The following is a 26442-nucleotide window of genomic DNA, read 5'->3' as shown; positions in this document are numbered from 1 at the left end:
ACAAAAAATAAGTTAAAAACTTTTTTTTATTTTAAATTACAGTTGAGTGAGTGAAAGTCGCTCAGTTGTGTCTGACTCTTTGCAACTCCATGGACTGTAGTCCATGGAATTCTCCAGGCCATGCTACTGGAGTGGGTAGCCTTTCCCTTCTCCAGAGAATCTTCCCAATCCAGGGATCGAACCTAGGTCTCCCGCATTGCTGGCAGATTCTTTACCAGCTGAGCCACACGGGAAGCCCAAGAATACTGGAGTGGGTAGCCTATTCATTCTCCAGTGGATCTTCCTGATGCAGAAATTTAACCAGGGTCTCCTGCATTGCAGGCGGATTCTTTACCAACTGAGCTATCAGAGAAGCCCAAAGTACAGTTAAAGGCACAGAAATACTTATAAAGCTTTTTACTTATTTCTCCAGTCTCTCTTTCAGCTTGTCATGGTGTTTATTTGCTATTTAATGTCTGGGTAAATAAAAATTACAGTATAAAATACTTAGCATGAATCTTATAATTTACCTTTATATTGTTCAATGCCCATATGGAGAATCACCAAAATGACTGTATCTCTTGGCTTCTCCCAGAAGATGCATCCAACTGGCAACAAGAGATGAGATGAGCCCAAGTTCCCCCATGCACTGAGTTGTCTAATGGAGGATTCCACCAGGCACAGGACACTTTACAAGGCAAGTACAGACCCTCATAAGCTTCTGAAAGTCCCACCCTGAGACTCAGGTCCAGCAACCCTAACAAATGTTATGCCCTCCTTCCCACCAGTCTCCAGATCTATGTGTTGTGCCAAGTGTCAGGGAAGTGAGGCCACGAATCTCCCATTCCAATAAGCTGGCTGATCCAATTCACAGTAGGCAGGTGAATCCCAGGGTCATTACCTCCACACTGAGATGTGCTCGGTATCTGGTGGGTAAGAAACCCACGCTCACCAAGTTGCCTGCTGGATGTGCCATGGAGCTGCCAACCTGGGGCAGAGATGGCCACCGTTACATCCAGCCGTAAGCTTCTATGAAGGATACAGACCTTCCCTGCATACACTGGGCCCTAACCAGGGGCAGAGGGCACTAGTGTTCACTAGTTGAGGGAGAGGAAGGCAGGATCTTGGAGTACCAGGGAGCTGAGAAGTGGGTGGTCAAGAACCCATCCCAGAGAGATGCGTAGACTTCAAGAGTTAGTACTTGCACACATGAGCCAGGGCCCAAGCCCCTGGCACATGCACTGAAGTCCTACTGGACTTCACTTATAAATCACACATACAAAGATAAAATTAAGAACTTCAAGACGGTTAGCTACAGAGCATTAGACCCCACTTCAGTTCAGTTCGGTCACTCAGTTGTGTCCGACCCTCTGTGACACCATGGTCTGCAGCACACCAGGATTCCCTGTCCATCACCAACTCCTGGAGCTTACTCAAACTCATGTCCATTGAGTCGGTGATGCCATCCAACCATCTCATCCTCTGTCGTAGACCCCAACTGCTGGGCAATTCTGAGCATGGAGCTCTGTGTGACTGCACTCATCCTACACCCATGAAGTTGACCCTCTACACAAGAAAAAGAGTTTTGTGTGGGCGTGCATGCTAAGTCACTTCAGTCGTGTCCCCCTCTTTGCGACCATGTAGATGTCTCTACTTCTTTCAGCCCAGACTGTAGAATTGACCAGGAGCTCTAGAATGTATAGATAAAATGGAATCAGATTTATAAGCATTAAGTCAGGCTTTATTCCAAAGTATAATGCCTTTAGCTAGTCAGAGAGTATTTCATAAAGACAGACTAATCCCAGAGCAAAACAGAGGAGGAGATATTACCAGTTTGCTTTGCCCTAATGAGTTATGCTTTTATGGCTTAGAAGTTCAACAGGAGCTTCACTTTCCAGAGGCTTATACAAAAAACTTCCTGCTGTCATTGGCTCCAAACAAGGCCTTTCGTATTTCTGGCATCTTTTGCTGGGCTAAGAGATCCAGTCGGCTTTCCAGAGTATTAGAAACCATTATTCTCTGATCGCTACTGTAGACCTCCACACCTCCAATTGTGTCTGTAGCCAGTTGCACCTCTCTGTCGACTTGCACTTCCACACATCTGTGGGAGACTGTGGTGTACTGGGGGACGGCTCTCTGCACTGCAGCCTCCACCAGGAGGTGGTCCTGTGGCTTGCAGCGTACAATCATCACAGGCTCCAGCAGTCGGAGCAGACCCTGGAGCACTAGTTTATCCAGGAGCCCCTGGTAAAATTTTCGGTCTGTCACCATTCGGCTGAGTCTCAGCTTTGCATCATTCAGCAACTCTGAGATGAGGTCATTTCGGGCTCGCAGGACTTTCAGCCTTGCCTGATTCCTCAAGGCAGACATCTGGATTTTCTTCTGCTGCTCTATCTGCTTCTCTTTCTTCTCATAATACTCTATAATCTTCAGTCGTTGGGTTTGCACAAGGCGTCCTTTCTCAATGTTGAACTCTTCCTCAGCCTTGGCATCTATTTCTTCTGCCTTCTCATTGGCTTCCTGCTCAATGAAAGCCATCATGTGCTTAATCTGCTTTTGCACATCGAAATCACTCAGGGCCATGGCTGCTCCTGGAAAGGGAGGTAAGAGGGAGAACTGGTGGACCCTCTGGTTTCTCTGACTTTGGGCAGAATTTCAGGTGTGTTTCCGGAGCTCCACTTTCTGAGCTGTGGAGTGTATGAGGGGAGGAAGGATAGAGTTAGGATCCGAGGGGAGGAAGGATAGATGTAGGGTCCAAAGGGAAGGATCACGGAGACCATTTATTGACAACTCATTTCACAGATGAGGAAACTGAAGTTCAGACAGGGAAAGCAACTTGTCCAAGGTCATACCCTAGTAGAATCAGACTCAAACTTGGGTTCCCAGAGTCCATTTCTACTACACTCACCACCTTTTTGCCATCAAATAATATGAGATGATCAAGACAAAAGATTTCTAGCCAGCAATGGCTCAATCACAGATAACAAGTGGAGAGAATGGAAAGGTCAAATTAATAAAAAAATGGAAAGTGTAGGCCCATTTCAGGTTGGTGAGGGCTGGGGCAGTCATAAGAAACTTGTGGTTAAACAGGATTCAATCCAGGAAGGTTCCCAGGAAAAAGAAATATCTTTAGTGCCTCAAATGATACGAAGAGACACAATACTTGTGGGCAGATGGTGGCATCCTGGAGAGAAGTGGAGGTGGGAGAGCTTGATGGTAATCCTTTAACTGGAAGTGGTTTCCAAACCTAGATGTACATATAAATCACCTGTGGACCTTTCAGGAATTCAGCTTTCCAGGCCCCACTCCAGAATACTGAATCAGAATCTCTGCCAGTAGGGTCTGGGTGGGAATCCATATCTTTAAGTCTCTCTGGGCCCTCCTACACTGTTGGTGGGTCTGTAAATCAGTGCAGTCACCGTGAAGAACAGTATGGAGGTTCTTAAAAAAACTAGAGTTGCCAGATGATCCAGCAATCCCACTCCTGGGCATACATCCAAACAAAACTGTAATGTGAAAAGATACCTGCAACTCTACGTTCATTTCAGCATTATTCACAAAAGCCAAGACATGGAAACAATCTAAATGTCCATGAACAGATGCATGGAAAAAAGATGTGGTATATATATATATTCACACACACATATATACAGTGGAATATTAGTCATAAAAAAGAATGAAATAATGCCATTTGCAGCTATATGGATGGACTTAGAAATTATCATGCTAAGCAAAGTAAGTCAGAAAGAGAAAGACAAATATCATATATATAACTTATCTGTGGAATCTAAAATATGACACAAATGAACTTATCTACAAAAAAGAAACAAACTCACAGACACAGAGAACAAACTTGTGGCTGCTAAGGTGGATGGGATGCAGGGGAGGGCTGGATTGGGAGTTTGGGACTAGCAGATGCAAACTATTATATATAACATGGTTAAACAACAAGGTCCTATTGTATAGCATAGGCAACTATATTCAATATTCTGTAATAAACCATAATGGAAAAGAAAAATAAAGACTCTCTGGGATGCTTAATGAGCCCAGGCAAATGATACATGAAAATTTTAAAATGACATATGAAAAAATAAGACTAGCAATAAAGAGCCAGAAAATATTAAAAAGAACCTAACAGAAAATTTGAAGCTAAAGAATATAATAGCTGAATTGTAAAATTCACTAGAGGTGTTCAACAACAGACTTGATTATGGAGAAGAAATAATCAGCAAATTCAAAGATAGGCCATTTGAAATTATCCATTATGGTTGGAGAAGCAAATTTTTTTTTCAGTGAAGAAAGTCTAGGGACATATGGAACACCATCAAATGGATTAATATACGCACTGTGGAAGTCCCAGAAGGTGAGGATAAAGAAAGAAAGGAGCAGAAAGCTTATTTGAAGAAAGAATGACTCCAAACTCCCCAAGTCTAAGGAAGGCAATGGACATCCAGATTCACAAACAAAACTGACAAAGTAACCATATCATGTCCCTAAAACAAATCAGTGAAACACGGAGACAGCAAGAGAGGGACAAAAAATGCTAGAAGACAGACAGAAAACAATGAACAAACTGGAAATAGCACATCTTTCTTTTATAAGCATTATTTTAAATGTAAATAGATTAAACTCCATAATCAAAAGCTATAGAGTGGCTAAATGAAATTAAAAACAAAACAGGATCCAATCATATGCTGTCTACAAGAGACTCACTTTAAGAACACACATAGGCTGTGAAACACATATCCTTTTACTTTCAAGTGAAAAGATAGAGAAAGATAGTCTGTGCAAATGGTAACCAAAAGAGAGCAGGAATGGCCGTACTTAAGTTACATAAAATATACTTCATGTAAAAAACTGTCATAAGAGTAAAAGAAAGACATTTTATAATAATAAAGGTCAATTCAACAAGAAGATATAATAGCTATAAATAGATATGTACCCAACATCAGACTACCCAAATACACGAAGTAAACATTGACAGGACTGAAGAGTAACAGACGGAAACACAATAATAGTAAGAGAGTTCAATATCCCATTTTCAATAATGAATAAAATATCCAGAGAGAAGATCAACAAGGAAACAGAGGACTTTAACAATGATATAGATCAAACAGACCTAACAGACATAGCAAAATATTCCACGAACAGCAGCAAAATACACATTTTTCTCAAGCACAATTTTAACATTCTCCAGCATAGATTACATGTTAGGTCACAAACCAAGTCTCAACAAACTGAAAAAGACTGAAATCATACCAAGCATCTTTTCTGACCACAATGGAATGAAACTAGAAATCAGTAGCAGAAGGAAAAAATGGACATTTCACAAATACGTGGAAATTAAAATGCCCTTGAACAACCAATAGCTCAAAGAAGACATCAAAAGGGAAATTAGAAAATATTGAGACAAATGAAAATGAAATACAACATACCAAAACTTGGGATGTAGCAAAGAAGTGTAGCAAAGTGTTGAGAAAGAAGTTTATAGTGTTACAAGCCTACAATTAAAAAGAAGAAAGGACTGCCCTAGTGGTCCAATGGTTAAGAAACTGCCTGTCAACGCAGGAGACACAGGTTTAATCCCTGGTTCAGGAAGATTCCACATGCCTCATGACGACTTAGGCCATGCACCACAACTACTGAAGTCTGCACTCTCTGGAGACTGTGCTCCACAACCAGAGGAGCCAACACAATGAGAAGCCTGCACACTGCAACTAGAGAAAGCCTGCTCACAGCAACAAAGACCCAGCACAGCCAAAAATAAAATGAATATTTTTTAAAAAAAGAAGAAAAATTTCAAATAAGCAGCCTAATTTTATACATTTAAGGAACTAGGAAAACAAAAACTAAGCCCAAAGTTAGCAGAAGGAAATAATAAAAATTAGGGCAAAAATAAATGAAATAGAAAAATGGGGGGGGGGGGTGGAATCAATAAAACTAAGAGCTTTTGAAATGATAAAACTGACAACCTTTAGTTAGACTAAGAAAAAAAGAGAAGACTCAAGTAAAATAAAAAATGAAAGAGAAGACATTACTAGTGGTGCCACAGAAATAAAAAGGATTATAAGAGATTACTATGAACAACCATATACCAACAAATTGGAAAACCTAAAAGACATGGATAAATTCCGAGATACATACAACCTACCAAGACTAAATATAAATAGAAAATCTGAACATAGCTATAACAAGTAAGGAGACTGAATCAGTAATCAAAATCTCCCAGTGAAAAAACCCCAGGACCAGATAACTTCAAAGGAGAACCGTACCAAAAAAAATTTAAAAATTAATGTCAACTCCTTGCAAACTCTTCCAAAAAATGGAAGAGGAGGGAGCCCCTCCAAACTCACTTTAAGAGGTCAGCATTTTTTCTTGGACTCCAAAAATCACTGCAGACAGTGACTGCAACCATGAAATTAAAAGATGCTTGCTCCTAGGAAGAAAAGCTATGACAAACCTAGACAGCATATTAAAAAGCACTTTGCCAACAAAGGTCCATATAGTCAAAGCTATGGCTTTTCCAGTAGTCATGTATGGATGTGAGAGCTGGACCATCATAAAGAAAGCTGAGCACCAAACAATTGATGCTTTTGAACGTGGTGTTCGAGAAGACTCTTGAGAGTCCCTTGGACTGCAAGGAGATCCAACCAGTCAATCCTAAAGGAAATCAACCCTGAATATTCATTGGAAGGACTGAAGCTAAAGCTCCAATATTCTGGCCACCTGATGAGAAGAACTGACTCACTGGAAAAGACCCTGAAGGTGGGAAAGATTGAAGGCAGGAGGAGAAGGGGATGACAGAGGATGAGATGGTTGGATGGCATCACTGACTCAAGGGACATGAGTTTGAGCAAGCTTGGGGAGATGGTGAAGGACAGAGAAGCCTGGTGTGCTGCAGTCCATGGGGTCACAAAGTGTTGGACATGACTGAGCAACTGAACAACAATAATTACCCTGATAACAAAGCCAAAGACACTACAAGAAAAGAAAACTGAAGCCCAATATCCTTGATGAACACAGATGTAAAAATCCTCAACAAAATATTAGCAAACTAAATTCAAGAGCACGTTAGAAGAATTATACACTGTGACCAAGTGGGATTTATCCCTAGAATGCAAGGATGGTTCAACATATAAAAATCAATGATGATACAAATGATCATTCAACATGCAAAAATCAATCAGTGCAATATACCACATTAATAGAATGAAAGATAAAATCATATGATCATTTCAATAGATGCAGAAAAGGCATTTGAGAAAGCTAGACACCCTTTCATGATAAAAAAACAACCAGCAAAGTAGGAATAGAATCAAATTACCTCAATATAATGCAGGTCATATATGAAAAGTGCACAACTAACATCATTCACTTGGCTTCCCAGGTGGCGCTAGTGGTAAAGAACCTGCCTGTAATGTAGGGGACATAACGGACATGAGTTCAATCCCTGGGTCGGGAAAATCCCCTAGAGAAGGAAATGGCAACCCATTCCAATATTCTTGCCTAGAGAATCCCATGGACAGAGAAGCCTGGAGGGCTATGGTTCATGGGGTCACAAAGAGCCGGACATGACTGAATCGACTTAACATACAACATCATTCATACTCAACAGTAAAAAACTGAAAGCTATTTTTCTAACATCAGGAATAAGGCAAGGATGCCCACTCTTGCCCCTTTTATTCCACATAGAATTGGAAGTCCTAGTTACAGCAATTAGACAAGAGAAAGACATCAAAATTGGAAACATATAAGATCAACATACAAAAATCAATTGTTTCTATAATATTAAAATGAATAATCCAAAAAGAAAATTAAGAAAACAATTCCAATTACAATGTCATCAAAAAGAACAAAATACCGTTACTAAATTATACCAAAGAAGCTAAACACTTGAATACTAAAAACTACAAATTACTGTTGGAAGAATTTAATAACAAAAAAATGGAAAGATAACCTATGTTCATTAGAAGACTTAATACTGTTCATACTACTCAAATTGATCTACAAATTCAATGTGATCTCTATCAAATGCCCAATGGCATTTTTTTAAGAAATAGAAAAAACAACCCTAAAATTAATATGAAACCACAAGGAATCCTTCATAGCAAAAACAGTCTTGAAAGAGAACAAAGCTGGAGGCTTCACACCCCTAACTTTAAAATATATTACAAACCTATAGTAATCAAAACAGTATAGTACTGATAGAGAGACCTATAGACTGATAGGATACAGATCCTAGAAATAAACCCACACAAGCACAATACAATGATCTTCAACAAGGGTGCCATGACTACACAATGGGGAAAGGACAATCTCTTTAACAAATGGTACTAGGAAAACTAAATATCCTCAGGCAAAAGAATTAAATTGAACCCTTATCTTACACAGAAATCAACTCAAAATGGATTAAAGAATCCCATATAATCCAACAATTTCACCTCTGGATATTTACCCAAAAGAATTGAAAATAGGATCTCAAAAGAGATATTTGCATTCCCATGTTCACTGGAGCTTTACTCACAAAAACCAAGAGGTAGAAGCAACTTAAATGTCTATTGATGATTGGATGGATAAAGGAAATGTATATACATTCAATGAAATATTATTTTGCCTTAATATGACAAGGAAATTCTGTTATGCTATATCATAGATGAACCTTGAGGACATTAATATGCAATGTGAAACAAGTCAGTCACAGGAAAAATACTACATGATTACACTTAAATGAGGTATCTTAAGTAATCGAATTCATAGAAGCAGAAAGTATAATGATGGTTTCCAGGGGCTAAGTGGAGGGGAATTAGGAAGTTACTGTTTAATGGGTATAGAGTTTCAATCATGCAAGATGAAAAAGTCCTAGAAATCGGCTAAACAATGTGTATATAGCTAGTACTGTACTGTACACTTAAGTTTTTTGTTAAGAGGGTAGACTTTATGTTACCTGTTTTTTTTTTTTTAATTGAAAGAAAAAAATAAAAGAATGCTGTCCCAGAAAGATGTACCACTCACCAAGCTTGTTGGAAAAACACACCCATGTTCGTGACAAAGACCAAGACTTTGGGTTCAACTTTGCAAACTGTCATCGGAAGTTAAAACGAAAATAATTTAGCCCATCCATTCTCCATTATTTTAGGATGTAATTTTCCTTAAACTGCGCTTTTGTAAACAGAGAAAAACATTCTCTGTTCCTAAATAAGACAAGTCCATTAAATTTTTTTTTTAAGGTTCTCTGGGTAACCCTGCTGATCACCAGCTTTGATAGCCACTGTGAATGAAAGACAGAGAGCGGGAGACGCAGGAAGTCGCAGGTTAAGTGTGTAGAGGAAAAAATGTACCAGACAAATCCTTACCAGCCCCCCTGCCAAGGGCCAGCCTTCCTCTGGCGCCGGGCGTCTGCAGGCGGAATGTGGAACTTGGAACACCCACTGGAACCTGGCACTGTTGCTTCCCTCTTTCTGCAGACGACCCTCTCAGTCTGACCGGGCAGCTCGGATCGAAAGAGCCAGGCTGTCACTGGAGAAGGCGAGCCAAGCCAGCCAAAGGAGGCCAAGAGGAATTTCCCTGGCACACAGGCCTGGGCTGGGGGCTGCGCTTGCACGCCCAGAATCTCAATTAAGTTAGCACACGGTGGGCTTCAACTCGGGGGGGGCGGGGGGCCGCTCACCTTAACCAAACCATCAGAAACAGATACGTGAGTGAACCCAGGCAGCCAGTTTACTAATTTACTAATGAAAAATACAGCCGTCAAGCTGGCAGGTCATGGCCCTCTTTCTCTGTATGTGAGTCACATGGGAAGCCAAATGCAAAAGTTGTCTAGTGAGAAACCAGGGCAAACAAAATGTGCCAGATGGTCTCTAAGAGTGGCACAGTGGCCACGGGCGCTGGCATGCTCTGGTCCACAAGTGAGGACATCCTCTCCAAGTCCAGACAGGGCTTAAAGGGGGCATCACTGGCTTCCGAGTATGGGCTCTGGAGTAAGATTGCTGGAATTGAGATCCCAGTTCTGCACTTAACATTTGTATGACTTCGGGGAAACAGCTCATGCCTTGAAGGCTCAGTTTCCTCATCTGTATAATGGAAATAATAATAGCATGCACATCATAGGATTACTGTGAGGCTTAAATGAAAGAAGTGAGTGTTTAGCATAATGCTAAGTGCACAGTTAATCATCATGCTTGGTAGTTACCGTCGTCATCAGCATCACTCTTACTACTGCTACCACTTTATAACTAGCTATTCTCTGCTTTAAGCCTCATCATCGTCACTCTGTGTATGTACAGAGTACTTATGACTGCTTTGATTTCCATTCTCAAAAGTAAGTAGAAACACATCCTAGTCTTGCTTCCTTGTATTAAACTTAGTAGCCCTGCAAGAAGCTTGAGAACCTCCCAGCGCTTCACAGCATAAAATTCGTCTAAGGTGGCCAGCCATATCCTTGATGATGGGAGGCAAAGTCCCGGAATTTCAGGGCTCTTGGGCTGGGGGTGAGGTGGAGTCACCTCACAGCCTGTAACAGTCCCTGAAACTGCAGTCCTGAGTTCTCATACCTCCTCTGGGACTCCCACCTCTAATCAGTCTCTCGGTGCTGGGACTTGAAAGCAGCTGCAGGGTGGGGCAGGGCTAGAAGTCAGGGATTGAGCAAGTGTCTCCACAGGAACGCGGCTGCCTGTATAATGCATCTGGCTGATGTAACTTCCAGTCTGTCTGGGATGGGGATTATGAACTCACATGAGTCTGTGGCTCAAACAAAACAATGAAAAGGAGCTAAGAAATATGAAACATACATGTCTGCTCTTGCACAAGGGCACAGGACTCTCCCGTCCCACGAGGCAGGCTTGCACTGTAATGGCATCTGTCCTGCCCATGCTTGGTAGGGGACAGCACCTAGAGCTCTCAAGACAGTCTTACTCCCATAAACTATTCAATACCGAGGTCTCTTCACTGCCCCCCCAGACACAGCAGGCTCAGCCCTACCTAACTCATGTAGCTTGTGACCACACAGTTCCCTCAGCTAAAGAGCCTTCCTCTGCTTCTCTCAACTTAACTAAATCACATCTACATCTTCGGCCCATTGTGAGTCCCACTACCTCCTCAACCTCTGGACTCCTCCTCAAAATGACAGCATGGCCTATTTTCCAGATATAATTCACAGTCTTCTGATGCTCCAGTTACCTTGCTTCCTCCAGGAAATTCCTTGAGGACAAAAATCACCTTCTCTAGCAGGGGTTGGATGCAGACAGGCACTCGTCAAACATGAATTGATTGGATTAAAGGCTTGAGGCTGGGGTGGGGGGAGTGCTTTTTTTTTTTTAATCATGAATTATAACACACATTCAGAAAAGTATATAGCTTAATGAATTATTATGAGGCAAACATGCAGTAACCAGCACCCAGGTCAAGCACAAGGACATTACCAGCACCCCCAGAAACCCCTCCTTATGATCTTGGGGAAGAAGACATTTCAAAACTGATGATTTTGTATTCAAAGGCATAGGAGGTGTTCTTAGAGGATGTGTGGGCTTGGAAATTTCTCTTCGCCAGTCCTCACCTACAGGAGCCTGTGTGCACCTTGGAGAATCCTTGTCACCACGAGAGGGAGGAGGGGAGGTAGGCATGCTTGGGGGGCCAAATGTGTCTGTCAACCTGCAGCTCTGTCCAGACCCTGATGCCACTGTTCCTCATTCCAGCTGGGATTTGTAAGTCTGAGGGGTCATGTGTCCAGGTCTGGGCTCCCTGGTTTAAAGACAAGCAGCATCAAATCAGGGCCTCCAGACACTTAGAGATGACAGAGTGAGCAACCGGAGGGTGCATGGGGCAACTTGCAGGGCCCAGGAAGTGGGTGAGGAAATTTAGAAAAATAAGCACTTCTTGTGGGGGGGGGGGGGGTGGTTAAAATACTTAGTATGTGGAAAGGGGGTGTCCTTTTTTCTGTCTTTGGACAAATATTTGCTGAACATCTACTACATGCCAGGCACTACGTAGGCACTAGAGACAGAGAACAAGCAAACACCAGCCCTGCCTCCCAAGCCCATGATGTCATCGGGGGGGTGGGGGGTGGGAACCAACAGGTCAACAGGAAGTCACACTACAGGGTGGCCTGTGAGCAATCAGCAGCTCCAAGACAGCTAGGTGAGGACTTCGCTGGTGGTCCACTGGCTAAGACTCCAAGCTCCCAATGCAGGGGGCCAGGGTTCGATCCCAGATCAGGGAACTAGATCCCATACACTGCAGTTAAAGATCCCACATGCCACAACTAAGGCCTGACATGGCCAAATAAATATATAGTAAAAATTAAAAAAAAAAAAGGCTTAGCAAATGAAGGGATCCAATGCCTAAACGCCCCCCTCCCAAGTTCACCATGGGCTCTTTTATAATAAATTGCTCTGCAACCATTAAACTATGTAGTGGGTGGTTTGAGACACATCATTAGTGACAACAAATGCTTTAGATGAAGGTCACTTCCCTGGTAGCTCAATCGGTAAAGAATCCACTTGCAATGTAAGAGACCCAGGTTCTCTCTCTGGGTCGGGAAGATGCCCTAGAGAAGCCATTCCAGTATTCTTGCCTTGAGAACCCCATGGACAGAGGAACATGACAGGCTACAGTCCATGCGGTCGTAAGAGTCACACACAACTTAATGACTAAACCATCACCACCACTTGGAAAAGGTAGCAAGTTGGTAGTATTCACGAAGGAGGGTTTTCCAAATAGATAAGAATCAATCAAGTTGTTAGGGATACCTGACTCGAAGCAATGCCTTGGGGTTTCCAGAAGGACTCTGGCTCAGAAACATGGAAAGGTACCTGGACCCAACATAGGAAGGAATAAGAGAAAGGAGAAAACACAGGCTGAGTGACTGCAGACTTCAGTAGAAGGAGTGGCCCTCTGGGCAAAGGGTCAACCTAGGAGGGAGAAGCACAGATGGGCATTGAAGGACAGATACTTTTGAGAAGCAGGAAGAGAAAGTGAGAGTGTTTAGACAGGGAGAACGCTGTGGGCAGAGGCACTGTGCTGGGAATGTGTAGGAGGTCTGAGCGCAGAGAACAGATTGGATCAGCAGCAGCAGACAGGCCTCCAGTGGCAGTGGGAGTGAGCAATGTCTAGAAAGTCGGAGCTCAATTGGGGAAGATTTGAAATGTCAGACTGAGGGCTGGGACATGAGGCTAAGGAGACCCATTACAGGTTTTGAGTAGGGATGTAACTTGGCCAAACCCGGGTTTAGAAAGATTAGCCTGGTGGTGGTGAAAGCTGGAGAGTCTGGCTTTAGGTAAATGCCAGGTTGAGACTGCATGGATGAGGGCTTGGACAAGAACATGAGAACAGAGGCTTGGGGTGGAAGGAGATGTGGTACAAGAGCTGGCAGGTTTGAAGACTCAGGGTCTGACCCTGGCAGCACCTGCTGAAGCTCCACCCACAGGGCTGAGCTGCTCAACTCAGTGTGAAGATGTGGAAAAGCAGGTGTGAAGCACCCTGCTCCTTCCAGAGCCAGCTGGGGGTAGAGAAAGCAACAGCCAGGGAGTTCATCTGGTTTGGAATGAAAGGAGAGGAATTAAAAGACCCGTCCCCCCAGAGAGGAAATCAGAAGTGTCCACAAAGCTTTATCTCTGCCTCAGTTGCTGATAACTAAGGGGACACATACAGTTTTAATCCAAGAACTCCATCCCAGAGGCAAAGCAGGCTGTGGCTGGGACTGGAGAAAGCTAGTGCCCACGAGAGGCAGGCAGGTAATATAAAGGAGAGACCCAGGGAGGGTCAGAGATATTTCTTCCCCAAATAATGTACCTTAAGAATTTACAACTTAGTGTCTCCTTTTCACACATCTGCAGGAAGGTTACTTCAAAGGAGTCAAGTTCTCCCAAGAGCAATGTGCTACAAAGTTGCATGGCTGAAGGTTTTCAGTGGTGGCTCCCCCCACCTCCAAAACAAAACCCCTCTATTTCATCCCTGCCTAAAGGGCCCAGGCTTCTGAGTCTTTTGGAAATGGGGACTTGGGGGCACAAGTTCTCATATTTTAGAGAAGCTGGAAATCCCATTTGAAAAGTAAAATCCTTTTATCTTTTTTCTTTGTCTTATTGTGGTAAAATATACGTAACAAATCTTTGTCATTTTAACCACTAAGTAATGTTCAGTGGCATTAAATACATTCACACTGTTGTGTGACAGACATCACCAATCATCTCCAGAATGCTGTACCCATCAAACACTAACTCCTCATTCCTTCCTCCCACATTTCCTGGCAACCACCACGCTACTTTGAGTTTCTATGCATTTGGCCACCCTCAGTTCAGTTCAGTTCAGTCGCTTAGGCATGTCTGACTCTTTGCAACCACATGGATTGCAGCACACCAGGCTTCCCTGTCCAACACCAACTCCCGGAGCATGCTCAAACTCAAGTCCATCAAGTCGGTGATGCCACCCAGCCATCTCATCCTCTGTCATCCCCTTCTCCTCCTGCCTTCAATCTTTCCCAGCACCAGGATCTCTTCCAAGGAGTCAGTTCTTCACATCAGGTGGCCAAAGTATTGGAGTTTCAGCTTCAGCATCAGTCATTCCAATGAATATTCAGGACTGATTTCCTTTAAGAATGACTGGTTTGATCTCCTTGCAGTCAAAGGGACTCTCAAGAGTTTTCAACATCACAGTTCAAAAGCATCAGTTCTTTGACGCTCATTTTTCTAGAGTTGACCACTCTTGAAACCTCTTGTAAGTGGAATCATTTGTCCTTTGTGACTGACTTATTTCACTTAGCAAAATGTATTCAAGGTTTATCCATGTTGTAGCACTTGTCAGAATTTCCTTTCTTTGTAAGGCTGAATAACATTTCATTGTATGTACCTATCACATTTTGCTCAGTCGTCAGTGGCATTTGGGTTGCATCTACCTTTCTGCTATTATGAATAACATTCCTCTGAGTGTGGGTGTACAAATATCTGTTCCAGTCGTTGCCTTCAATTATTATAGGTATTTACCTAGAAAGGGAGTTGCTAGATCACATGGCAATGCTCTACTCTTTAGAGGAAACTCTGCCATTTTCTACAATGGCTCCACCATTTTATATTCCCACCAGCAATGCAACAAGGGTTTCAATTTCCCCACATCTTCACCAGTATTTGTTATTTTCTGTGTTTTTGACAAAAGCCTTCCTAATGGTTGTGAGGTGGTACTCATTATAGTTTTGATTTGCATTTTCCTAATGATTAGTGATGTTGAACATCTTTTCATGTGCTTATTGGGCATTTGTGTGTTTTCTTTGGATTAATGTCTATTCAGGCCCATTTTAAAAGCCAGGTTGTTTTTGTTGTTTAGTTGTAGGAGTTCTTATCACTTTGTGGTCCTGAGCACTCCAGCTGCCAGCCAGGTAGCCAGCCAGCCAGCAAACAAAGCTCCTAGATAGGGTTTTTCAAAGTGTGGGCTGTGAAACCAAAAGGAATAGAAAATCCAAAATTCATTACAGGTAGTGAGCTTAAGTGTTGTTTATCAAATTTTTGTCATATATATGATGCATACGTACATACGTATTCTGGTGCACGATGAAAATGTATTTGTTAACTGTGATTTAACATACAAAACATTTGAACAACAGTGACCTCCAGGCTTTCCTAATGGTCTAGTGGCTAAACTCTGTGCTCCCAACGCAGGGGACCTGGGTTTGATTCCTGGTCAGGGAACTAGATCCCACATACTGCAACTAAGACCTGGTGCAGCAAAATAAATACTAGTTTCAAAAACAAAACAACAACAAAAAACTCTGACCTCAAGTTAATTGAATCCAACCTCCTTAGAAAGCAACCAGTGTCACTCAAGCAGACCCTAGAAATTCTCCCTCAATCGATTTATGAAAGTATTCATCCCCAAAACACATCTCTTCTAGGTGGGGATGGGGGTGGGTGGAAGTGGTCTGAGATTCTGGCTACATGATGTATGAGGAGCATGGTCACTCGGTTGTATCCAATTTTTTGTGAGCCCACGTACTGTAGCCTGCCAGGCTCCTCTGTCCATTGAATTTTCCAGGCAAGAATGCTGGAGTGGGTTGCCATTTCTTCCTCCAGGGAATCTTTCTGACTCAGGGGTTGAACCTGTGTCTCCTGTGTCTTCCTGCATTGGCAGGCAGAGTCTATCACTGAGCCACCTGGGAAGCATGAGCAATTTACATGGCTAATATCTACTGAGCATGCCCCCAGGGGCTGGGCGGTCACAGGACATCATGGGATGGTAACTGAGGGTAGGAACCAGGCTGCCCCTGAAGAGGCCTCTCTCTGCCCTGGATGCCCCCATGGGCCATAACTGGTGTCATGAGAAGTGCTATGGATGGAGCATCAGAGGTAAAAGATTCAATCCTGATGCCACTCATAGGCTGGGTGATCTGAATAAAGGCTCACAATCTGTTTGAATTCCCTCTGGATAAAGACACAAAGCCTCATCTGTTTACAGAAAAGATGTTAATGAGGAATTCTGTGAAAGCCAAATGCGGTGAGGAGTTACAAAGCTGTGTTAAATGCTAGGTGAACCACAGGTGTCCTCATTCATAAAACACCACCCCAATCATCCTGCCCTTCCCAGAACCTCAAGCTGCCTTGAGGTAGGTACAGGTCAGCAGTCAGAACTCTAGAAAGCCTCCAGGCAAGTGGAGGGTGGTCTTGAGGTCATCCAGGAGCCCCAGGACACAAGTTTTTCCTGGTGAGCCGGCTGGCCAAGTCTCCAGCTGGTGGGCCACGGTCAGGGACAGCCTAGAAAGAGCAGATGCTTTGCTTGTTTAGGAACATTAGGAGCAATGTTTGCTACCAGTCCCCAGTTCAGGGGATGCATTCAGATGCCAAATGCTCCTCTAGTATTGACTTAACGCTTGCTGCTATAGGTCCTGACAGGCTTCACCTCTGCTAAGAGACACAGCTCAAGCCCAGAAGCAGGGAAGCTACTGGCTTGCAAGGAAGAGAGTGTATCCACTCAACTGTGTCCCTCACGTTCACAGGGACTTCCATATGACATAGTTGGGAAAAATGCTCTTTCTGACACCCTCTGTGCTCGGGAATCAATCCTGCATATTCTCTGGAAGGATTGATGCTGATGCTGAAGCTGAAGCTCCAAGCCACCTGATGCAAAGAGCTGACTCACTGGAAAAGACTCTGATGCTAGGAAAGATTGAGGGCAGGAGGAGAAGGAGGCGACAGAGGAAGAGACGGTTGGATGGCATCACCGACTCAATGAACATGAGTTTAACCAAACTCTAGGAGAGAGTGAAGGACAGGAAAGCCTGGTGTGCTGCAGTTCATGTGGTCGCAAAGAATCGGACACAACTTAGTGACTGAACAACAACAGAGTCCAGTACATAACATTTAAGCATTATCTGTTGGACTCACAGACAAATGGATGGATAGTGAGGAAAGAGTCTTCTGTATAGACTGTCACAATCCTAGGGATCTGCAGCTCTTTTTCAGATGGAGGAGAGAGGAATGTGAAGAGGTGCTGCAGTGGTTGCCCCAGGGAGACACCTTCTCCTGTTCCACCCACGTACTTGGAACATAGAGCTCAATAAGAATTTAACTCCCTGTGGCGTTTCACTCTGTGTCTGCACATGAGTGGCAACAGTGACAGATTTTTTTTTCTTGGGGTCCAAAGTCACTGCAGACACGTGACTGCAGCCATGAAATTAAAAGACACTTGCTCCTTGGAAGGAAAGTGATGAACCTAGATAGCATACTAAAAAGCAGAGATATCACTCGGCTGAAAAAGGCCCATATAGTCAAAGCTATACTATTTCCAGTAGTCGTGTGAGAGTTGGACCATAAAGAAGGCTGAGTGCTGAAGAAGTGATGCTTTCAAACTGTGGTGCTGGAGAAGACTCTTGAGAGTCCTCTGGACAACAAGGAGATCAAACCAGTCAATCCTAAAGGAAATCAACACTTGAATATTCATTGGAAGGATTGATGCTGAAACTGAAGGTCCAATACTTTGGCCATCTGATTCGAAGAGCTGACTTGTTGGAAAAAGACCCTGATGCTGGGAAATATTGAGGACGGGAGGAGAAGGGAGCAACAGATGATGCGATCGTTGGATGGTATCACCGACTCAGTGGATAAGAGTTTGGGCAAACTCTGGGAGACAGTGAAGGACAGGGAAGCCTGGCATGCTGCAGTTCACGGGTTCACAGAGTCGGACACCACTTAGCAACTGAACAACGAGCAACTTAGCATAAGCAACAGACTCAAGAGAATACTCCCTCCTCTCTGGTACTCAGTCTTGAAAAGTCTCCTCAACTCAGCAAGACCACTAAGGTCAGCTTTGGTTCAACTGTGCACTGCGATTCAGAAAATATTTCCAGCAGAAAGGGTAATAGTAGAGTTTCCCTCATTCGTTCCTTTCTTTCAAAAATCACAGTCCTGTGCTACATTCAATATCTGAAAACAGGGATTTGGGTATGGTAGAAGTTGGAATCTCTGCTCACACTGCATGAAGCACATTGAATACAGCAATCCAGTCCTCCAATGTCTTCTCAGGAGGCTGTGGTTGTGAGGAAAAGAAGCTGGACGTGGTTAACAAAACAGAAAAGGAAATTTTAAGGATCATGCATGGCTCACAGGATAGTGAAATGGCAACCCACTCCAGTATTCTTGCCTGGAGAATCCCATGGACGGAGGAGCCTGGTGGGCTACAGTCCAAGGGGTCGCAAAGAGTCGGACACGACTGAGTGACTTGACTTAACTTAGAAAAGCTGCTCAGGACTATCTTTACAGGAACCATACCCAACATATGCCTCTGGACCTGCTCCGATGAGAAAACCACTTCTGGTATTGTTGCTGCCAACAAATTCTAGATAGTCAGTTTATACAGTAGTCACTTCTGCACCAGGAACTCAATTACACCACAACCAACACCACCACCCACCCTATGTGCCACTTCCTGTATTCAGCACCGAGTTGTGGACCCAGCACCAAAGCTGCAAGAGTCTGCTCTGTATTTAACTGTAGTCACTCCAGCTCTTGAGTCTGACAAGGAAAGCAAGAGTCTGTAACAGCTTCCACAAGGGTGATCTTTTCCTTCCCACCAAGACTTACAAAGTGGAAGATTCCCCAAATTCAAAATGTGCTTATAACACTCAGTGACCACAGGATCCACTATGGAAAAACAATCATCAACAAACCTTGGATCCTTTTCTGGCACTGTCAGAACTGAAGCCTAGAATAAAATCATTAATTTCATTTCTGGAAGATGGATCTATGATCCAGCCTCCTTTGGACCTTACAGGAGGTGGCCACTCCCAGATCATAGAGGTATTCCATACCAGCAGCCTTTAAGAAGTGTCCTTTTCTATGATTCAACAATGGTGGCAATTCCATCTGTTATAATGACTGGTCTCCTGACCTAGGCTGCAGCAAAAGATGGTTAGAAATAAAGATGGAAAAACATTATTAAGGGTGCTTGAGCTAAAATTCTCAGAGGCTGGGATTTACTCCTGAGTTTCTGGCATGTAACGAGCTGGAAAAAAAAAAAAGAGATCTAGATGTATTCTAGAAACATAACTAATGAAACCAGATGTATTGGATTTTTTAAGTCATCCTGATCATCAGGAACCAGTGACCTTTAAGAAATTGCTGCAGTGTTTAAGTCATTAACATCTCAGCTAAAAAATTGTATAATACATTACATCTGAGCCCTAAGAGAAAAGGATGCAGATGGGGGGTCTTAGTGGTAGGAAGAAAAAGAGGAATAGGTATGGCACACAGTGTGATGCTACAAAGGTGGGCAGGTAGAGTCTGGGAAGCAGGAGAGCCCTGGGGAGTGAAGAGGCGGCAGTCTGAAGAGACTGGGCAAGTATGGAGGAAAGAAGCATAATTGAAGAGCAGAGGAGGGACTTTCTTTGTGGTCCAGTGGCTAAGACTCTGGGCTTCCAATGCAGGGGGCCCGGGTTCAATCCCTGGTCAGGGAACTAGATCCCACATACTGCCAACTAAAGATCCTGAGGGCTGCGACAAAGATCAAAGATCCAGTGTGCTACAACTAAGACCAACTGCAGCCAAATAAATAAAAGAGCAGAAGGGACTAGATAAAAGAATGATTACCATTTTACCTCCTTGGCAATAACTCTAAGAAGGAAATTTGAAGGGGGAAAGGAGTACCTACTATCAGCCAAGAATTAGGGACTCACACCAAGCCTGGATTCATGTACTGACAAATCAACTGACTGAAATTTAAAACAAATCATAGATATGACTTGGATTCTTCTCACCTCCCTCATCCCTTGAAATTTACTTTTTCTTTATTTCTAGTATAGCTTGGGGAGACCTTGAAACTTTGACTGTTGGCAACAATCCGGAGGTAATAGGTATTATTGGTTGCCTCCCCAGCATATATTATCCCCTATGTCTGCTGTCCACTGTGCAAGAAACAATTGAGGGGGAATAAAACTCTGGCCTTGGGGTGGGCCCTGACAGGCCTAATAAGGATAGTTCCAAGCCCCCGTCCCAGCATTGGTTTCTGGGACAGCCAGTAGCCCAGGCCTAAGGCAATGAGCATCTGACATTCTGCTGGCCATCGTGATGAACTCAGCTAATCTGATGAGAGGAAGTCCAAGAATTTTGTGTATTAAGTGAGTCAAGAGAAGCTCTCTCTCCTGCTGGGCAGTGTGGTATATGGGAGGTAATGCCTGGACCTGGTATAACCATTTTGTTTTCAAGAGTGAAAGCAACCTAAGTAGGATGCTGACCCAAAGAGAAGAGAAAAACTGAGAGAAGTGCAGGAAAAAAATAGTTTCAGGGTCTTGATCAAGCCATACTTGAAGCCTGAGCTACTTCTAGTTGTTTCAATCAAAGAAGTCCATACACTCCCTGTGCTGTTGAAACCATTTGGGGTTGACTTTCCTATTACTTGAAACCCAAAGTGTCATGACACCAAATGATCTACTAGAATTCAGTTGTCCATTTCTGAGTAAATGTGAAGGGACACAAGCAAAATGACAGAAAGTGAATACATTTTAGAAACTTGGTGTCCTTCTGGAGTTCTACTCTCAGCTTGATTTAGGCAGTGGGTCACATGTTTAGTCACCAAGAGGAGACTGGTAAATTTTGAAAAGTTAGGAAGAAACCTAAAGAAGTAAAGAGGATAAAACAGAGAAGATTTAAAAGGAAGAGAGAGAAGGGGATATGTCAATGGAATCATAAGATAGACACCTCAGAGTATCCCAGCCCTTCTCTGTGTTACCAAGCCCTGTGAACTTGGTCATCTAAACATCCTGCTTCCTCTTCATTTTCACAGCCAAGCCTGATCCAGACCTTCATGACCTCTCTCCTCCTCACTTTCTCTGCCTTCACTTGGGTCCCCTCTAAATCCATGTTCTACACCACTCCCAGAGTGATCATCTCAAAAGATAGCTCTAAACTTGTCATTTCCAACTGAAAACTTTTAATGCCTCCTTCCTGGGGAACACGGGAAATAACATGAGCTCAGACCAATCCTTTTGAAAGCTAGCTCTGCCACTTAGCAGCTACGTGACTTTGAGTAAATGTCTTAATTTCTCTGCACATCATCTATCTTGACTGTAGTGAGAATACTATCATAGACAAGATTCCTTTAGTTACCAGTGACAGAAAACCAATCTACACCGTCTAGGCAAAAAAGAAGGGAGGACTTATTAAGTGACCAACTGAAGCCCAGGAGTATACAACAGAGTTTCAGGGATACCCAGAATCAGGAACTCACAAATATCCTGTGTCATCCCTGCCACTTTTCAGGGGGACAGGTGGAGAGCATCTCTCTCCATTTGTCTCTCTGTGTGTTGTTGCTTCATTTCCTTGGGTTGACTATTTTGCAAATGTCTGAAACATGAAGCAGGAATGACCCACTACCTTTAGGCTCTTATCTTCCAGTTTAGTTAGTACCAGTTTTGAATCCCAAATTCAAACTTCTCAAGAAGGGTTCTGGTCATCCCATCTTGTGTCAGGTGCCCAGGGCTAATCAAGGACAGGATGTGTAAGAAGAGGGCATCTACCATTTAACCATATGATTGGAACATCCCTGGTGGTCCAGGGGTTAAGGCTCCATGCTCCCAATGCAGGGAGCCTGGGTTTGTTTGATTGCATGCCACAACTAAAAGATCCTGCATGCCGCAACTAAGACCTGGAGCAGCCAAATAAATCAATAGGTAAATGTTTTCTAAAAGAAAAAGAAAACAAACCACATGCTCACAGAAAGAGCATGTAACACAAGCAAAGGGTGTTGTTTTGGATAGAGAAGCCAATAGGTATTCTCTATGAATTTTATCTTGTATGGTTATTTTGGGGGTGTAATAGGATGACCTATGAAATGAGCAGCAAATACCCAGGACAGTGCCTGGGCACAGTACACAGTGACAGCTCACAGCAAATCCTCCTTTCCTCCCTTCATCACATCCTTACTCCCAGAGCCACTGTTTACCTAGCTAGTTCCTTTGTCTGGATAGCAAGGAGATCAAACCAGTGGATCCTAAAAGAAATCAACCCTGAATATTCATTGGAAGGACTGATGCTGAAGCTGAAGCTCCAATACTTTGGCCACCTGATGCAAAGAAATGACTCATTGGAAAAAGACCCTGAGCCAACTCACTGAAGACAGGAGGAGAAGGGGATAACAGGGGATGAGATGGTTGGATGACATCACCAACTTGATGAACGTGAGTTTGAGCTAACTCTGGGAGATAATGAAGGACAGGGAAGCCAGGTGTGCTGCAGTCCACAGGGTCTCAAAGTCTGACACGACTTAGTGAATAAACAACAATAACAAATAGAAAAAGATGTCCCTCTGTGGGTGGATGCCACCCCACAGGCACAGGTCTGATAAGTGGAAGTTGCCTCCGTGATAAGAAAAAAGTACCCCTTCTTCCCATGTACACAGTCTTAGGCCAGGGTCATGGCTTTGCGGGTATCATGTGGGCCTTTCTGGGTATCATATTTCTCTCTTTGCCTTGTGCAGTGCACAGACTGCCCAGCCCAGGTTGGCCCTGCATGCCCTTAACATGGTATCCAGAGGCCCATGGCCTGGTAGTATCACACAGTTCTCAATTAAACACAAACCACTTCTTTCACACCACTAATCCTGCATTCTGTCCACCCTACATGGCTCACCATTCCCAAGAAGTTGTGTGCTGTTCCTTCTTGCTGCTTTTCCCAGGCATATCTTATCTTACTCCTATTAGCCTCTTAAACCCCAGGCCAATGGCACCCTTCTGCACACCCAGAGCTAGGTACTAACAGCCTCCCAGCACTTCCCAAAGGCTGTTCTTCATTCCCTACCACAGCACTGAACACATTATATAGTACTTATCTGTTGAGATCTGTTTGGTTCTTCTAGTTAACCTATCAGTGGGCTGACCTGGGCATCTGGGATAATATTCCCCTCTGCCTCCTACTCCATATACAACTGGTGGAATCAACCCTTTGGTTGAAGTACTCCTGGCAGTCTGTTTTGGCTTTTCTAGGGCCAAAGGGATGAGGTCACCATCATCAGTGAAGTCACCATTGCATGATTCATCTGACTTCAGTTCCCCACTTGGAATGTCCAAATATTCCCAGAACTTCTCCCAAAGGATCCAGAACCTGGAGACTCTTCCATCTGTCAAGGTTCTAGAGCTAATCATCCAGCTCCCCGGATCGCCAGTAAGTATCTGCCCTTCTGAAAAGCAGCAAAAGGACTGAGAGGCTGGAGTCTTGAATGGAGGAAGCGTCCATCCTCCCAGTCCTGGGACAGACCTCGTTGTTCCTCATAAAAGCCTTCCCCATATCTCTAGCAACTGGCCCAAAGCCTCTACCAGGATCTTTCAGAGCATGTTGTGAAGAGATCTAGAGCTGTCAAAGGTGAGCCTTGATCACACCCTATGGATGAGCTCACATTTATAGATGAGAAACCTGAGGCCCCGAGAAGAGGGGTGGCATGCTCAAGGTTACACTGCTAACCACTGTCAGTCAGTCAGTTGCTCAGTCATGTCCGACTCATTGCGACCCCACGGACTGCAGCCTGCCAGGCTTCGCTGTTCATCACCAACTCCCGGAGCTTACTCAAACTCATGTCCATTGAGTCCAATCATCTCATCCTCTGCTGTCCCCTTCTCCTCTTGCCTTCAGTCTTTCTCAGCATCAGGGTCTTTTCCAGTGAGTCAGCTCTTCACATCGGGTGGCCAAAGCATTGGAGTTTCAGCTTCAGCATCAGTCATTCCAGTGAATATTCAGGGTTGATTTCCTTTAGGATTGACTACTGTCAGAGTTGGAACCAAACGACCTCTCTCGGCTGACGGTATGCAGTAGCTCCTTAACCTCTCTCAATAGACTCCTTTCAGAATTCTAGTCCCAGCAAGTGCTGCCTGAAGAAGTGGTCCTGCAGGCAAAGGAGGTAAGTCCTCCTTTCTTCCCCTCTAGAAAGAAGTGGCAGAACCGAGATCTGACTTCAAGACACCGAACTGCTTTCTTTAACCCATCATTCACTACATACAAAGTGTCTTTCAGATTGACTGCATAATCTAAAGCAGCGGGCAGTGTAAGTACTCACACTCAAACACGATGCAGGGGTCTGGTGAGACATCCAGTGGGACTCCACAAGGACTTCTGAAAAGCCAGGATGTCTTTCAGGACAATGGAAATCAGATTTGGGATTTGAGAGTTGAGGCCTCGGAAGCATGGTGTGAGGACATAACTAACTGAGCATTTCCCACGGTGTGTTCCCAGAACCTGAATGCTGGAAAGAGGTGGAGACCTTTGGGATAACCACTTCACCTGTCTGCGTCTCAATTTGCTTACCCACAATCTGAGAGAGATCTCAGGGAGACCGTGTGTTTGACCTCTGCTGTGCCTCTCAACACAGCGTTTTCTGATCCTGTGAACTGATGACAGGAAGCGATTTATCTCGCGTCAGCAAGGGGAGGGAGGGTGTGGTGTCAACGTGGAGTGTATCATCCCCGCCTCCCCTCTCCTCCAAGGCCTAAACTTAGAAGTAGCACTTTTGGCCAGTGAACAGATGGGTGTTTCCAAGCTTCGTCCAGGCGGGAGGGCAGGGGTTGTCGCCTGGCTCACTGGCCACGTCTTTGAGCTCTGGGGTGTATCACTCCTCAGGGATCCCAACCTAACACCTTCGAGGGATACTGGGACTGTAAAGGGGCCTCAGAGATGTCGCCTCTAGGGGGAGCACAGGTACACCCGCAGCATCCAGAGTCTCCCAGTCTACCTTTTCTGGCTAGTTGGGGGGGTGGAGAGTGCGTCAGTGGTTCAAGATGCTGTAACTCCCTTAGTCACCAGTTTCAGAGCAAATGATTCAAGCTCTGATGTGGACAGCATGGGTTGGGTTGGTGGAGGGGAAGGAGTGGAAACCAAGTCTCAATGTAGGAGTTCCTACTTTAACGCCACCCCTCCCCCGTCACCCCCGTGCGCCTGAAAAAAAAAAAATTTTTTTTTTCAAACTCTCATGGCCCTTCTTCCTTCCCGATTTCTAGTTCTATTGTGCATTTAGAGGCTAATAGAATGGATCCTGCCTTCCGGGTGGAGTTTAAATATATATGAATAATTTTGCACGACTATTGCGTCATCATAAAAGTCGTTGTGGTCCCCCAAGAGGGCTCCACGTCTTCTCCCAGCTTCGGGGCCTTGGGACGCTTCTGGGCGCTGCGGACACTTTCGCGAGGAGCCCTCGGCTCCGCCCCATCGCGGGTCTCTCGGCCCCCCTCCCCCAGTCTCACCTTCCTCCCCGCTACGCTGCTCCTCGGCTCCTCCTCCACGCCCCCTCCCCGCAGCCCTCGCGCGGAGCCAAGCTAGGGTGAGCCGGCAGGGCAGAGCGGCGGCTGCGGGCGGGGCGCGGGGCTCTGGAGCCAGCCGGCGGGCGGGCGGGCGGGGGCGCGAGGCTGGCTGCCCGCAATCGGGGGAGGCGCCTGGGCCCGCCCTCCTCCGGGGCCCAGCGGGGAGGGGGCCCCGGCCCGGCGCGGGGCGGGGTGAGCCGCCTGGCCCCTCCCCTCCACTGCCCTCCCCAAAGTTGCCGTCTCCCCCGGGGCCGGCCAGTCTTATGATCCAGTGGATCCTCCTGGGGAGGCCGGGCCGGGGAGAGGGCGCGGGCGCCGAACGGCGGGGGCAGCGGGCGGGCGCGGCGACCGGGGCCCGGGCGGGGATCCGGGCAGCGACCGAGGCGGCGGCAGCGCCCCGGGCCCGTCGCCCCCTCCCCTCGGGCGGGGGGAGCCGCTGCATGGGGCCGGGGGGTCGGCCCTGCTGCGCTGAGCGGCGGCGGCGGCGGACCCCCCAGGCGGGCTGGGGCTAAGCCCGGGGCCGGGGCGGGGGCTCCGGGGGGACCATGCCCGGAGGCCGGCCGGCCGCAGCATGGCTCACGGGCCCGGCGCGCTGATGCTCAAGTGCGTGGTGGTCGGTGACGGGGCGGTGGGCAAGACGTGCCTACTCATGAGCTATGCCAACGACGCCTTCCCGGAGGAGTACGTGCCCACCGTCTTCGACCACTACGCAG

General features: G+C 45.1%; 2 protein-coding genes across 5 annotated transcripts in view; one reads left to right on the top strand and one right to left on the bottom strand.

Moving 5' to 3' along the window:
- Positions 1 to 1698: 1698 nt before the first annotated feature.
- On the bottom strand, positions 1699 to 26171 carry ATP6V1E2 (ATPase H+ transporting V1 subunit E2). 3 transcript variants are annotated; one of them, XM_043918096.1, is made up of 3 exons: positions 25673 to 25768; positions 9333 to 9646; positions 1699 to 2570 (listed from the first exon to the last, which is right to left on the bottom strand). In XM_043918096.1, exon 3 carries the CDS (start codon positions 2560 to 2562, stop codon positions 1882 to 1884), a length of 681 nt encoding a protein of 226 aa, XP_043774031.1. In that variant the 5' UTR covers positions 2563 to 2570; positions 9333 to 9646; positions 25673 to 25768; the 3' UTR covers positions 1699 to 1881. The 3 variants fall into 3 exon arrangements, with proteins under 3 accessions (XP_043774031.1, XP_043774029.1, XP_043774030.1); XM_043918094.1 differs by lacking the exon at positions 9333 to 9646 and having other exon boundaries at positions 25673 to 26171; XM_043918095.1 differs by lacking the exon at positions 9333 to 9646 and having other exon boundaries at positions 1699 to 2666; positions 25673 to 25773.
- The window catches only part of RHOQ (ras homolog family member Q), a 40273-nt gene continuing 39839 nt past the window's right edge, over positions 26009 to 26442 (top strand). The window contains exon 1 of one of the 2 annotated variants that reach the window (XM_043918101.1): positions 26009 to 26442. In XM_043918101.1, coding sequence (XP_043774036.1) covers positions 26301 to 26442 — 142 coding nt within the window. In that variant the 5' untranslated portion in view covers positions 26009 to 26300. The other variant, XM_043918100.1, reaches the window with a different exon arrangement.

This window comes from Cervus elaphus, chromosome 11, assembly GCF_910594005.1.
Source record: "Cervus elaphus chromosome 11, mCerEla1.1, whole genome shotgun sequence".
Classification (NCBI taxonomy): domain Eukaryota; kingdom Metazoa; phylum Chordata; class Mammalia; order Artiodactyla; family Cervidae; genus Cervus; species Cervus elaphus.
The sequence above is the reverse complement of the archived record's forward strand: the minus strand, read 5'-3'. Positions and strand labels throughout refer to the sequence as shown.